This window comes from Triplophysa dalaica, chromosome 8 (genome assembly GCF_015846415.1).
Source record: "Triplophysa dalaica isolate WHDGS20190420 chromosome 8, ASM1584641v1, whole genome shotgun sequence".
NCBI lineage: Eukaryota > Metazoa > Chordata > Actinopteri > Cypriniformes > Nemacheilidae > Triplophysa > Triplophysa dalaica.
Genome location: NC_079549.1, coordinates 16,889,991 through 16,906,257, shown reverse-complemented (window position 1 = coordinate 16,906,257; position 16,267 = coordinate 16,889,991). Strand labels below are relative to the sequence as shown.

The 16,267-nt window shown below is 38.3% G+C and overlaps 2 protein-coding genes across 17 annotated transcripts in view; one reads left to right on the top strand and one right to left on the bottom strand.

The window, feature by feature from the left end:
* caska (calcium/calmodulin-dependent serine protein kinase a) overlaps positions 1-16,267 on the top strand; it is a 115,700-nt gene that overhangs the window by 65,133 nt on the left and 34,300 nt on the right. For all 16 annotated transcript variants that reach the window (XM_056755803.1, XM_056755812.1, XM_056755805.1 and 13 more), the window contains exons 3-5: positions 10,864-10,969; positions 11,637-11,714; positions 12,268-12,340. In XM_056755803.1, the coding sequence (XP_056611781.1) occupies positions 10,864-10,969; positions 11,637-11,714; positions 12,268-12,340 (257 nt within the window). The remainder of the gene's footprint in view (positions 1-10,863; positions 10,970-11,636; positions 11,715-12,267; positions 12,341-16,267) is intronic.
* On the bottom strand, positions 13,721-15,282 carry LOC130428010 (probable G-protein coupled receptor 82). Its single transcript, XM_056755819.1, has one exon. The coding sequence runs from the start codon at positions 15,280-15,282 to the stop codon at positions 14,194-14,196; it is 1,089 nt and encodes a 362-aa protein (XP_056611797.1). The 3' UTR covers positions 13,721-14,193.

Sequence of the window (16,267 nt, the reverse complement as noted above, 5' to 3'; positions counted from 1 at the left end):
TGTATGCCAGCTGGCACAATTTTTAATAGGATGCTCTCATTTCAGCCGCTTTCATTGATCAAGCATCTGGTTATGAGATGTTACATTATTACAGTACATTTCCCTCTGCCTCATTATCGTCTGGATTTACAGTAACTGTATTTTGTGCCAATTACTTGAGTAGTTCTGACTGAGACCAGTATTAGCAGTACAGTTCTTCATTCTTTAAACAGAAATCAAAACTATTCAAATTCAGCTACAGGTATGAATATAAATTGCTTAAAATTATAGGGCTTGTTAATGAGTGGTGTGCTGTAACCCTTTGTAAGTGATATAACTTTCACTGAAAAATGGATCCCAAGCTTTATCATGGGACCATCATATCTTACCAATTTGGAGATGTTGTTGGCTTCTGTTGGGAAAACCTTGCAGTTTTGCAGAGGCGATAAACTCACGTTTAAGTTTTATTTGTGACACTTTGCTACTTGCCTGCACATGTTCCTGTGGATTCAGGCACCTCTGGGCTGTTGAATAGCGTAACGTTGAGCTTGAGTGACACGTTTAGGGACACGGTAGAAACAACTGACTGTATTCTTCTCTACAGATTTGTGGATTGTAAATGATTTGTACAGTGAAGCGTTGGTTTTATGAGAAAAGACACCTTGCAAAACCACTCAGTCATGTAATTAACTCATTCAATTTCTTGAAAAAAGTGTATCTGAAGAGTTTATTGAAGTAAGTTGTCAATGAGCAGACACCTTTATCTAAAGCATATTTAAACTCAGTTGAGTAACCTGAGATTAAGTGCTTTCCTCAAGAGCAAAGTGATGATGTTTTAAGCATCAATTATATTCTTTCATGCCACTGTTTGGTAACCAGCTGTGATGGAGAGACTGCCTGTGGTGTAGGTGGGCGGACTGTGGCACACAGACACACAAACATGTGTGTACGTTAAAAGCAGTGATAGTGCTGATGTGAGGTAATGTACCGCATTATGTATTCTATCTTGTTTTTGTGCATTCATAATTAATTGTCACTGCTTTTTACTACAAACATATAATCATCTTTTATATAAAAAATGTACTTATATATATTTTTATATATATATATATATATATATATATATATATATATATATATATATTTTATTGTAATTATTGCAAGTTACAATACACATAATGCAATAATATAAACAGAGGAAAAACATAATAACAAAGTAATTAAAGGGACAATGTTACAACACAAAGAAAATAAAGAAAAAGAGGAGAAGAGAGGGGCACATAACAATAATAACCAAACCTTTATAACCAAATGTCATACAGTCACAGTTTTTAAATGATATTTCCAAGAATCTTAAAAGTTTTGATAGCTTTAGCATTATATTTAAATATACACTGCCCGTCACAAAATAAGTCACACAATCTAAGGGGCTGTGTCCACCAAGGCGTTTACGCCTGAGGCCGGCGTGTTTTTAAAAAAAAATCCTGTTTTTCCCGTCCAGAGTTGGATTAATTTTTCACTCAATATCTTGTATTGATGATGCGAAAGTCCGACCGCTGCGCAAAGTCTTCTCCAGCACATCCCAAAGATTCTCAATGGGGTTAAGGTCTGGACTCTGCGGTGGCCAATCCATGTGTGAACCAGAACCACTCTTTCGCAATTTGAGCCTGATGAATCCTGGCATTGTCATCTTGGAATATTCACGTGCCATCAGGGAAGAAAGAACCCATTGATGGAATGACCTGGTCATTCAGTATAGTCAGCTGACCTCGTTCTTTGTGCACATAACATTGCTGAATATATATATATATATTAAAATCCCTCCCTGTGTTTTCTATCTTGCCATTTTCAATTCAATTTCAAGATACTTTATTGGCATGATTGGTCATTAGATAAGTTGGATGGATGGATAGACCACCTCAGGACCTTCAGCCTGCTCACCTGATTTTCACTGGATCATGGGAAGGGCGTGCGAATGTGTGGCAGCAGCTGCATTTGGTATCGAGGAGGCTGTCTGTGTGAGTGTGTGTGTGCGTGTGAGGATGCTCCTCTACGGGGAACACTCTCAGGTTCCTGTGATCCATCAGCACCTCTGAATCACGCCAGCTGCTGAACTCTTTCTGTACGGTTGCCTTTTATAAAACAAGTGTGAGCGTGTTATCAGTCGGTGATTCTCCACATCTCTATGATATATGATTTATGTCTGCAAAGAGGCAACTCACACAGCATGCACAGGTGTGGCTTTTGTGTAGAATGTTGTCAGGGCTGTATGCTGTTTCTAAACTCATCTTTGTTTTTGTAATGTGTCAAAATGTGGCAGTGTGGCTTTGTTTGTTTAATCCAAGGGTCTTCAAATGGAATAGCTAAATGTCTTAAAATGGCTTGAAAATGTTATATACCTCTGTTATAGGCTATCATATAGAAAAGGACATATAGAAACTGACATACTTAGTATTATAAATTACAGAATGTAATCAAATACAGTCATTTCCTTCTTTCAGTTTAAGAGGGCACAGAAATAGATTGGGGTGAAGTAGAAGTCTATATCACCTTTTGCCTTCCTTTTATACCAATATCACCACTTTACATCTTGTTTGATATCTCTAAGCTGCTTATATTCTCCTCCTTGCTGACAGAAATCTTTTGCTGTACTGTACAGGTATTTATTTGCTCAGATACGTAACAGATCACAAGGGCATAAATTGAGGTGAGTGGTACTGATGCAGATGTGGGATTGGTGAGCGGTGGGTGGGTGTTATTTTCTCAATGTTTAGTGAATGTTCAGGCAGTGATGATGTGCAGGTTAGTTCTGTCCAGTTGTGCAATCAGTGGGTCTTGACGCATACCCATCAGCCAACAGAATTTGATGGATCACTGATGGATCACAAAAAATCAGGTTGCATAGTTTTTTCAGCCTGCCAGAAAATATTTGGAAAATGTTTTGGTGTTTTATTTGATGCACAAAAACAAGATTTTCAAGGGCTTGACTGTTTATTCTGCTTTTTTCTGCTGTATATCTGTGCAATATCTGGTGCTTGTATTTGAACAGACTAACGTTCTGATCACAGATTTCCTGGTTGTTGTGGTATTATTGAGTTCAGGTGCCTAAAAGGTGCATGAATGTAAAACTGTTGCCGGTTGTTTTACATGCACACTCTCTCCCTTTCTAAGTGGGCCAGACTTATTATTCTAAAAAACCGAAGTGTTGCTCAGTGACAATAGCTTGCATTTGGAGGATTTCTTCGTACATAGACTGACCCACATAACCTCTCTGAAGGTGGTCTTGACTGCACAGCATGAGTAGCACAGACTACTGCTGTGTTCACAGGTCTCTCGCTCTCCTCTCTTAACTTCTGTCTCGCTCCAGCATTTCTCTGATGTGTAGAGTTGTCTTCATTCCGATTGCTACGTCTTTGTATTCAAACAAGCTGACAAAACCCTGCTTGAGGGGATGATAAATAAGTTGAATTCGACACATGGAAGCTGGGGAATATGGCTTGGGAAGACGTACTGTTATTGATATCTGGGTCACAGTATGATAGTATTACCATTTTTCTGTTAAAGCTGCCATAACACAAGCAGTTTCTGCCAATCTCATATTAATCTTGAATACATATTGAATAGTATTGCATACTTTGTATCTTCAAAGAGTATTTGGTTTGATCAGTTTTTAAAAGATAGATACAGCTGTACGATTATTTCCGGAAAAATATGACCTTCACATTATCCCTGCAAATCTATTGATTCACTAAAAGTTAGTACTGTTTGAATTATGGCCGATTGCCAACAAAACACAGGCATTTGACTTAGTTTTACTTACCGCATGCGGTCATGTCTGGCATCTTTTAGCGCTGGGATCCCTCCATCCATCAGTTTCAAACAATCTTCAAATCCACCATTTTATCCTCCGTTTATATAACATCCATCACTGAAATGCCGTAAACAAACAGACACACCTAAACTTCACTATCACAAGAGTAATGAGCTGCAGCTGCAGGCCCACAGCGCAGCCAATCTTGACCCAGTCTTGACGGTAAGCGTGTCTCCCTCATCGGTTGGCGTGTGAGCGGGCTATTTTTTTTCACCTTGCCGTACTTTTCCAGGAGAATCGCCCAATAAAAGAAATAGGATCCCTGATAAGAAACATGGATCCACTTATAAAAATCTTTCCAAAACAAGTTGGAGTGAAAAGGGAGTGTATCAAGCACAGAAATACTCTGTCATACGTCCAACTCAGTTTTTAACAAGTTGACCATGTTAAGCATACAAAGCCTGTTTAATAGTGTAAATAAGTCAGAATGCATGAATGACCATTGCATGCCCCCTTTTAGTGGGCATAATTTATTCAAAATGTGTAACATTATGATGTTTTATTTACTAGTTACTTTTTCACTTGTGTCTGGGTTTAGATTTTGAAATGAATTTGTTTAAATTAGTGTTATTATTGTCTGTTCTAACTTTTTGCCTTTGAACTGACAAATGGTTTCAACATTTAATTTCAGTCGAAGAAGTTCACGTCTCAGTAAATCATATTCTTAATTATCCTCCCCGATTCGAGTGCCTCTGCAACTTTGTGTTTCTGCATTGTCATGTTTCAGTTCACTTGATGTAATGTTTTAACTGGAGACATTTGTATGATCAGTGTCTTAGTTTGGGTCTTCATAGTGAAGACAGTTATGCAATTTAAAACAAAACTACAGTGATGAGTGGGAGGCTAGTGTTTGCCAGCCAGAGCAAACAGTGACATTTCATTAATCATTGTGTGTGTGTGTGTGCGTGTGTGCGTGCGTGTGCGTGCGTGTGCGTGTGTGTGCGTGTGTGTGTGTGCGCGTGTGTGCGCGTGTGTATATGTGTGTGAGCATGTGTAATTAGTTTCTTTCTCTGGATCTTCGGGTTCAAGAGCTCTAACCACCTTGAGGGCTTTTTAATGTCATTTTTATTGCTGCCGGGAAGACATTGCAAAGCCATTAAAACCATCCTGGGACATAAAGCTGTTCTGGCTGTTCTGTATGTTCTCCAGCTAAAAGAATCCATCTTTAATCACGATTCGATACTGTACATCTGATAGAGATTACCATACATTTTCTTTATAGACAGAGGTCTCATGATTCCTATTGAATCAAAGGTATTTCAATTGTAAATTCTAAGAGATGTGAATATTTTCACTTCTACATTAGTTACAGATCTGTGTGGATGATAGACTTAATTCTTCGACTTGTGTATTTCAAAGACTAATGTAAATGTATGCGTGTTGTTGTGGATTATTTTATTCCTGCACTTCTTTCTTTCCCGGCTCTATAAATGGGTGGATTGCTTGTGTTCATCTCAGTCTTGTTTATTTACAGCGTCATGTTGACTGATGTTTCTATATTCTCCTCAGTGCCTCTGTCTCACATAGGTGCTATATTACAGCGGGAGTACCTTAAATGTTAAGGCTGTTAAAAGAAAAAAATCTCCAAAACATTTGTATATTGTACTCAATTTCTTAACTTGATGGAAAGGAATACGCCCTGAATAGCTGAATGAACAATATTTGCTGAAGCACAGTCTGCTTAAAAAACCTGTTTAATAGATACAAATGGATCTGTGTCTAAAGATCAGAAGCTCACGTATTTATATGACTACATACATTTAGATTTTCTGCCTTGAATTTATACATCACAGAGAGTATTGTTTGTAGCACTGTGAAATGAGAGGTAAAGATTTAGAGGTATAAACTTTACGTGTCACATGACTGCGTGTGGGCCCTTAAACCAACTGCAAGGCCAGGTGCAAATCATGATGCATTGTTCTGCCAAACTTCTAAACAAACGCACGGGCGCAGTGGAATATAGAGTGGGCATAATCCAGGCGGACAGCAGAAGATCGGCGACGTGTTTGTGTTATCTGTCAAAGGCCATAAGAGGGATTGTTCAGGTGCTGGATGCGTGCCATCCACTCAGCCCTTGCGTCCTTCCTTCTCCAACTACCCAACGTGTTTTATCTCAAAAAATGACTCCACCCCGCAACATAAAAGCCTTAAAATCTTGTATATGTGTGGCTGTGTTGTTGTCAATTTGGACACTTGTTGGCACTGAGACTCTTGGGAATGTGCTGTAAAGGATCTGTAAAATGAATCTGGATGGATATAAAGTGTCCAGACTGTGTGGGAATGTGAGCCAAACATTCATGCCAAGCCGTATCTGTTTCACCCTCTGATTTTTCAGCTTTTTGTCCCCAGCCAGTCCAGTTCCCACTTTCAACAGATGTGTTTTATCTCTTCAAGTGTGTCTTTTTTCGTAATACTGCAAAAATGTCCTCTGTTTGCTGCTGTGCAATATTCTGATTGCGTGGATGTTATACAATCCTCTCCAAAGAACGAAGCGTTACTCAAGCAGCACTCGCACGCCGAATAAAAACTGCAGTCATTTTTGGAATCAGTTGGCTGAGCAAGAAAGTAAATTAATAAAGGTGTTTCAAAATAGAGAGAATAAAGAGACTTTGTTTATAATAACTCTCTGATGATAAACTATTCAACAAGCCACGAGAAGCTGTTCATTATAGTGATTTTAACTTAAAAATCACTATGATGAACATACACCATGTGTGTGTGCATATACATTGCAGTTAATTTATATTAGTGACATTTATTATGTATATTAATAATCCATAGATGTTGTTTTATTGTACTTTTTCCCACTGTGGTAGTCAATGGTGGCCAATAACTGTTTGGTTACGGTCATTCTTCCAAATATCTTACTCTGTGTTCATCAGAACAAAGACATTTACACAGATTTGGAACATGTTGAGGGTGAGTAAATGAAGACAGAATTTGAGCACAATATTTTCATGTCCCCTTAACCATAATATCATACTTCTCTTTATTTTATGTTACCTCGATTTGGATTAGGATTTGGATCTTACCCGCTGTATGTTGAGGTGGGATGTGGAAAGTAACTTGAATGTTGCAGTGAATGACAAACAAAACTTTTAGTTCAGTTAATTACTATGACAATAGTTTTGATACTTTTCCTTTAGGTAGTTTGATACTGGAATTAAACTTAAAATTTCATCTTCCTCCACCTCAACAGTAGATTATACGTGTCTTGTGGTTCCCGGAATGAAAAAGTTTTGGAACCACTGCTGTAAAGGGAAGTTCTAGACATGCTCACAGTTTGGAATCTACTGCACAAGTGCTGACTCTTAAAAAGTCACATCTAGCCTGCCTCGCCTCTAAATGTGAACTGTTCATCATCATCCTCCCCACATGAGGCAAATAGTAGAGGTGTTGCCATAGTGATGTGCTTGTCATTAGGAAGCCTGCAGCCATGCCAGAGGGCAGAACTGCCACAGTGCCGAAACAGTCGAGTTGATAAACAGTGTGATTAGGCATCGAGTTGAACACAAACGACCAACATGAAAACAGCACATCTACTTATTGTGCTTTGAGAGTCAAGCAGCACTTTCTGTAAAAATGTATAAATGTCAACACAACTAAATACACAAAATGAATGTACAATGCATAACTATTGTAACAAAAATGTTGTTGTTTTTTTTTGTTAGATTATATAACATATGTTCACTTTTTACTCATAGTCCGTTTTTACTCAATATGGTGCTAAGCGAGTATTTATTTTGGACTGTCGATGTACTGTTCAAAATTGATACAAAGATTTAGTAATTTTGGTATTCAAACTTATATAAGTGATACAGTACACATGTGGTTAAACTGCTGGGTCGCCTGTGGAACTAACATCATCCACCTAAAAACTTGAACGGAGTTCCAAAAAGATTTTGGATAAAGTGAAGAAATGATAACATTTAGGCATTTGGCAGACGCTTTTATCCAAAGCGACATACAGTGCACTTATTACAGGGACAATCCCCCTGGAGCAACATGGAGTAAAGTGTCTTGTTCAAGGACATGCTGGTGGTGGCTGCTGGGATCAAACCAGCAACCTTTGATTTACCAGTTCAGTGGTTTAACCCACTAGACCTCCATCTCCATCTCCATAAGCAGAACTGATTTGCAGATGCCAGTTGACTTTATATTTTGTGTATTTACGTAAGTGTAGCTTATTTTATTGGACCACTGTTACCATTCTCATCAATTTCATCGTCTCATAAAGAGCCTTTATTGTAGGCCTTTTATTACCATCCTTATATTATCCCTATAAAAAGCTCTTAAAAAGACATTTCTTTCCCATAACCTACAATCTCATCTGCGTGAAATGTGGCAATTTAGTTTAAATAAAAATCCAAGGAGCGATATATTACATTAAAAAGTGACAGTTTTATGGTTTATCTTTAACAAACAACTGAGATTCCTCATCGTACATCTTACTTTTACAAAAAAAATGTATTAAATTGTTCAACTCTGAAAATCAAAAAAAGGCAAATTGATCACCTTACATATTCTTTAGTTTTAGGCTTAATGCACCCTTGGCACCCCGAGGCCTTGAAGGTCTGACTATAGCTCACTCTGTATCAAACCCTGATCTTACAGGTTTCAAGCACTTGCTGTCTGTCAATAATCTCACTTACTTTATTAGCATCTAAAATAGGATCTTAAGGGACAACCCGTTTATATTACTGCCACTATTGTTGTAATCAGTCAGGATCAAAACTGTTGTTAATTCTGCAATTAGCGGCGTATGAATATGTGCCTCTAGTGGCTCATGTAACTGCAACTGCGGCGGTAGACTAAGAATGTTAGATTAGCTTCATTCACCAACAGTAGATTACTTATACAGAAAGCCTTACACAATGAGATGTATTTCCGTTGTGTCCCAGTGCCTAACTTATACATGAGTTCTCCATCAAGCCACATTAACTCTATTTAGCCTCTATTAAATATTGTCATTACGGGAACTATTTAGACGAATATACCACCAGGGACTTCCAAATGAGAACAACAAATTCTTATTAGCTCCTATAAGCAGGCTTTTCCCCCAGACTGTTTGTAAATACACAGCATCAGAGGTCTTGTCCAGTTTGTGTGGGTGGTCTGTGTAGCCCCACTGTTATCCGCAGTGATATAAGCAGCTGGTATGAGGTGTTTCCCCACTCTTGAAAGCTGTGGATTGCCAACTGGGTCACATCTGCTGAAAACACGCCTGGGAGGGGGGCTATTCTGTAGGGATGATGTGAGTGAGATTGAAAAAATTGAGCATGAGTTGGTGGAAGAGCTGAGGGTACAATATCATGCATGAGTAGAAGACATGGCAATCTTCGTACAGTATGTTCTTATACAGATTCTCGGAGTCAAAGGGTTAGCACGCATCTGACATGCTGAGCTGTGCTGCTCGTGTCGGCAACAAATTTGAGTATTCATTTTTTTAAAATAAATATATTCTTTAAAAATACATAGGAGGGAGAGTTCATCTATATTAGAATAAATATAAAAGAATGAATAAACATAATACCATTTTTTCCTGAGGCTTCCATCATGACAAAGTAAAGTTTTATTTTTAATATGTGTAGCTCCACAGCCCCTCCAAGTGTTTGATAGAAGTATTTACTGGTTAATGCTGTTCTCGCTCACTAAAACTTAACATTAAGCCTGTTTATTTACATTCTTATGGTTGAATATTTTTTATGACCATAATTTGTTGACAATTATTAGTACACATTTTATAGACATGTTGACCCTTATGCAGGTCTGGGGAAGGAACTCTTCAGGGAAGTTCAGAAGAAGTGAAAGTGTGACAGATCTGTGCAGCATTTAGCTGCACTGCAAAAGCCCATGTCATGCTAGAGCTAATCTTATTCCCTAACCAAACATACTTATTCATGCATTTAATAGCCTGAAAAGATTTATTGTATTTAATGGATCTTCATCACGGAGGAATTGAACACCAGAAGTGCTTGTCGAAGCAGTGTTTCGATTTTTCCGGTTACGTTTTTTACAATAGGCTGTAATTGCCTATTCGACTAAATGTTTCTTATAATGAGTGTCTGCAAAATGCTTTCAAAATCCAGACGTTTTCAGAGACAGGAGAAGAGATATTCTGATGACTATTGTGAACAGATTTTTACAAACTCAACCTAATTTGAAGTTTGCTCCAGCAAAGCTGATCTGTGAAAGCAATGGCGGGTAAACATACGTGATTAATTCATCACACGGTGTCAGTCAGTGCTCCAAAGTAGTGATCAGTACACAGTACTGGAAGCCGGCACATTGTTTTGCATATACTCGCAGGACTGAACACGTTACACGTAACGGAGTCATCGTTTTCTGAAGGTTCCGGCGTGCAGTTTACACGGAAACGATCACAACGGCGTTTTCAAAAACGTGCACTTTGAAACCAGTTTTCGTATTCGTTTGCGTTTTCAACAAACGGTCAAAATGCATAAAAACTATCTTTACTTTCGCATACTGTGTTTTAATACACTTATATACCCAATAAAGCTGTTCTCATTAACATATTGTCTGTTCCTGTTGTCAGTCAGGATGGGAAAAAAATGACTAAACATAACCCATCATAGTTGTTAACCAACTTGTTAACCTTCCTCTGAAGCTGCAATGATCCAGATTTATAACTGAGGCGTTGTTTTAAAAACTCACCCTAATCCATTGACAAAGATTTTTGAGACATTACTGTCTCTTGGTATTATTACTGAAGGTTGAAGATGTGTGAATATATGGTGGGTATTATTGTATTTAGCGCGGCATGATTTATAAAATTAGGGTATACATTGTATACATTGATTCCTTTGAGAAATGTTCTGGTTAAATGTAGCATCTAACAACTCATTTTTATAAATACATTGTGTGGTTTTGCTGGTACTATCATTTGCTGAAACCACTGGTCAGGTTTTGACAGTCAGTCACGTGTGAATGGAATCGATGTGTTTCTCTGTGGGTTTCTGGGTAAAACTGAAAATGCTCTCTTTTTTACGTAGATCTGAAGAGGGAAGCGAGCATCTGCCACATGCTGAAACATCCACACATAGTGGAGCTTCTGGAGACGTACAGCTCTGATGGAATGCTCTACATGGTCTTTGAGTTGTAAGTCCAATAAGTACAGATCTGAGCACATGCGTTGATATTATTCTCTTAATTCCAAATTTACATAGACAACAGCCCTTATGTGCACAAGACAAGACAATTCAAGACTTCAATTCTCATACCTGAGGAGCCTGAGGTTTTGTTGCCCTCTCAGCAATTTTGAGGAATTTGCAGAAATCTGTTTAATTTCAGGAATGCTAAATGCTCATGTTGTTATCATGTTGTTCCCTCAGTGTAAGTTCTTATCTGGAGAAGTGCAGCTCCAGGGATTTTCTGTAAAGGCCTTAGAGACAGAGCTGATAGAAAAGCAGAGTCTTCTAGAGTTGTGTGGTCTTAAGCCTGTTGCACACTGTACATTTTTGACCACGATTTGACAGTAATTTGGAGAATCCTTAATGATTCCTGCGATCTAAAATTTAGCTTTTGAGAACTAGTTTGACATGTTTGCTGTCAGTCGATTATTGACTGCTACGATAAAAAATTATCCTTAGATACAGTTAAATTCTCCCAGTTCAGAAGTGGCTAAGGCGAAGTATGGCTTAAAACTCAAGACGATCCTTCTTGCATTTGTCAGTTTTTATGAATTATTTTCTGTCATGACATTCATGAAATCTTAGTGCAGTATTTGATACGTCACTCCCTGATGGGTTTTCCGACTGTCTTTCAGTATGGATGGAGCAGACCTCTGCTTTGAGATTGTGAAGAGAGCAGATGCTGGGTTTGTTTACAGTGAAGCAGTAGCCAGGTAAACTCATGCATACACTGGGATCATACTTATAATACAGTAATAATAATGATCTTAATTTTATTAAAACAATTGGTCTAGTAAAAATCTTAACTGCTCTAACATAAATGATCACTCACCGACTGCGTTCTGTTTACCTTTTGCATTCTCTGATACACATTTTGTTTGTCAGTCCTGAATGGTTCAAAATACATCTAGACTGAAAAATATATCATTTATTTTAGTGTTTGTAACACATTGAATGTACAGGACATAAAATACATGCTAGAATTGCATTTAATGGAAGGATAATATAAATCAGTGAGCCAGTGTTTTCAGTCTGTTTGGTATTCTGCTGTGATGTCATGACAGAGTGAGTGATGGCCAATTTATTCATTCTCTTCACAAGTACCTTTATTGCCAATGTTGTGTTCCTGAATGAATCCTCCCTTCTAATCAAAGTGTGTCTGCAGAAAGAAATTGAGTAACTTCCTATCAATTCAAGGCCAATAAAAATTCAAGTCACTGTCTTTCTCTCTCTCTCTCTCTCTCTCTCTCTCTACTTTTTCTGTAGCCACTATATGAGGCAGATCCTGGAGGCGTTACGGTACTGCCATGACAACAACATCATTCACAGAGATGTGAAGGTAAGCCCGATGCGTCAGTGCTTCAAATTACTATGAAGTTGAGGCTTTTTTCAGTGTGTTCTCCTGGGCGGTTTAAACTAAGAAAATATGAAATCATAGACATCCCGGTGACCGTCCTCATGGATCGATGTTAACCAACCTGCGAGGATTCCTGACTTTTTCTTATCTTGTTCATGCATAAAAAATAAACATCTGGAGATTTCATTGTCTCCTGTTTCACTATCTTTATAACTTGAAAATGTAACCTTAACCGGCAACTGTGAAATTGTTGAGTTCATCTCAACCGTAAGCTCGATTACTGGAATATGAGAATGTTGCTGGATAGCTGTCAGATCAGTTCTTCTCTCTGCCCTAAGAGGAAAAACTACTTCTGTATATAAACCCCTACAGAAACTATATATGGTTGAGAAAAATAAGGAAGTGTTCAATGGCAACCAGAGGTCGTGTCAACCGAAAATTCTGCGTCAGTCATTTTGACGGATTGCAATGAGGGCAGTTTGTTATTCCCATTTTTGTCGAGTTGGTAGCATCCAATCATTTCCTTTCATCACAACGTGATCGCCAGCGACCAGAGCTACCCCTTCCCAGACAGTATTTGGCAAAGTAACTCATAACTCATAAATGGCTCGTCCATGTCTAGCAGCATACTATGCATTTGGAAACAAGTGGGCTAACAAAAACACTATGTCCTAAATACCGATAATTAGTCTAACTCCAGTGCTCCACATCAACATCTGCATCGGTGTGATGATAATAAGCTGGATGGCCTCCACCACATCCCAAAGATACTCTATTGGGTTGAGATCTGGTGACTGTGGGGCCATTTTAGTACAGTGAACTCATTGTCATGTTCAAGAAACCAATTTGAAATGATTCGAGCTTTGTGACATGGTGCATTATCCTGCTGGAAGTAGCCATCAGAGGATGGGGTACATGGTGGTCATAAAGGGATGGACATGGTCAGAAACAATGCTCAGGTAGGCCGTGGCATTTAAACGGGACCTAAAGTGTGCCAAGAAAACATCCCCCACACCATTACACCAACACCATAATTGCATTAAGGAGAAATTGAACAGCTGTTCCTAATAATCCTTTAGGTGAGTGTATATGTTATAATTTAATTTTGTACAATTAATATACACAAATATTAATTAATATTATTATACATTAAATATACAATATATTGTTATGTTTTAACCAAACACAAACTAGAAGTTAACTTCGGCCCATGTAGGTGTGTCCAATGAAACCGTCTATATAACTGTAGCAAAGTATTTTTTTTATTTATTTATTACTTTTTATGGTCCGGCTAATTTGGTATCCAGCTAAGTTGCACACACATAGAGCTGCAAAGTCTGTGGTCAACAACCACAGACAAGAGAAAAGAGGTATGAGATCTAATGCATGAGCCGGAATGAACACTACTTCTCATGTGAAAGTGTTGCTTGCACATTCTGCCTTCATCCCATTTTCAAGTAGACAGAATATAATGCTGGTATAGTACATAAACAGTCCTGTGTTGGAAGTTTCAATATAATTTAATAATTAACTTTGTGCAAAGTACATTAGACACAAAAAACATTGTGTGGTGGTCATCTTTTGGCTTTAAACAGCACTTTTAAAACAGCTGTATTGTGCAGATTTGATTGTGCTGCCCATCATTGAGCATCAGTGCTGTTAGCGAGGAACACATCTTGTTTTGTGTACAGACGTTAGGATAACATGGCAATTCGATATTTAGTTCAATGGTATGTATTTACAGAGTATGAGGTCGTGATGTGTTTATCAAAGCAGTTAGAATTGCAACCAGTTAATATACACAGGTCCACAGTTGCTTGAGAGGCTTGTCCTCCCTAGGATTTGGATGAGTGCCTCTCATGTGTGCTGGGGTGTACTCTCAACAGTCTAATTGTGTATTTACGAAACGTTCTGTCCAGCAGGATGTACATGATAGGGTCCGTACTACATCGCAGCGTTGCTAAACAGAGAAGAACATTCTTTACCTCCACCTGCACGGACAGGGCATGACAAGCACCTCTTGGGAGTGATTTAGACAACAATTGTTCGTTGACCATGTTAATAAAGATCGCTTTATATACGTGATGAGGCAAAAGACAAACCACCAGCACTAGCTTGATGATGACGATATTACGAAACACTTTGGCGTAAACTCTCTGTCTGTCGGAGATAGCGGTGCTTTTCTTGGACCTCCAGATGTGCCTGATCACCGCCATGTAGGAACTCAACACCAAAAGGAAGAAGACGAAGAAAAGCGAAATGGCCACGAAGGCAAAGATGTGAGATCCAGCTCCGCCCACCTCCACCTCTAGGCTGTAACACACTTGATTTTTGTCTTCCTCCACGTTCACAGTATCCCTGATTGAGTACAGCACAACAAAGGGTATGACAGCAAGTCCAACAATAATCCACGTGACCAGACACAACACGTAGGCCAATTTTGTTTGCTGTGTTCTATTGAGAAAGGCACTGGGTAGGACTTTGAGCCACCTGCTTGGGCGGTTGGCGTGTGAATGCTGAATCAGCGACGCAAAGCGACTCAAGGCCACCCAGCTTAGTATCATCACACCGATGCAGATGTTAATGTGGAGCACTGGAGTTAGACCACTTATCGCTATTTGGCACATAGTGTTTTTTTTAGCCCACTTGTTTCCAAGTGCATAGTATGCTGCTAGAAATGGCATGGTAAGGCAGAGAATCAGGTTGGAGATTCCTAGGTTTATCAGGTATATGTGGGTGGACGTTTTGGTGGTGATGTTTTTCATGAACACCCAGAGAGAGATAGCATTGCCAGGCAGGCCAGTGAGAAACATCAGGGTGTAGATAACGGGAAGGACTACTCTTGTGGTTGACGTTTGGCACAGGTAAGAGGTGTTGAACGCAACCTGCGAGCTGTTTGCCATTGGGGTCTCGGAACAAGACATGGATCACCAAAAGCTGAGTGAAGAAAAAAGATTGGTTTTATTCTTATTTGAAGTTTTTTTAAGGATGCATTGTGTGAGTTACAGTAATTGTATTGTACATGGTTTGGGTTTTCTGCGTGCTAGTGTTTACAGTAACTGTGGTTATGTCGCTGTGCATGGTACACCAAATTGCAGAAGCAGACAAGTCACATTGTCAGAATCATAGTTAATATCTGTGAAAGTTCCTTGACCCATAACAGGAAAGAACATTAACCATTTAAAAAATCACATGTTTTTACTGTAAATCTTACAGATCTTTCTGTAATAAGGATTTTAAAATGCTGCAAAGTCATCACAGTTTTACTGTGCAGGAGCATTGTTTGCCAAAAAAAGGTACTTCTTTGTTATATGCTTAGTCTTTTTTATATTGACATAACTTATAAAATGGGCAGATATTGTTAAATATATATTGTTGTTGCTGTCCTTTTAAAACCTCAGATGTCCAAATTCACAGTTTTTCAGGAAATGATAAAAAACACTGTAATTTTTAAATGATTAAATATTGTGTTGTGAAAGTTTACAAGCTATTTAAATACTTTATATTGATAGATATTTGCAAAATTCAGTGACAAATGTAAAGGGGGATTAATAATGATTTATGGCCAAAAATGGAGACACAAGGTTTCAGAAGGACCGCAGCGATATGGACCAATAAATAAACATGGACTAAAAAATTGCTTTTTTTGGAAGATGAGTCAACAATCGCTCATCTATTGGTGTAATTAAAATGCCACTGTTAAATTCATATGTGCTATTTTGAAGAATTGAAGTAGTTTGTGGTCGGTTGTTAGTGTACGCATATCTGTGGCTATCGGTTTGTGCACAAAGGATGTAACATACTTTAATTGGTACATTTTGTTTGAGAAAATTGTTGTTGAAAATGTTACAATAAATACAGATTAGTTTACTGTCGTTAGATTGTGTTAAATCAATTAAACATAAAGCA

Bases quoted from the DNA above. Each gene is read 5' to 3' on its own strand.
- LOC130428010 (XM_056755819.1), bottom strand. From the start codon at position 15,282: ATGTCTTGTTCCGAGACCCCAATGGCAAACAGCTCGCAGGTTGCGTTC.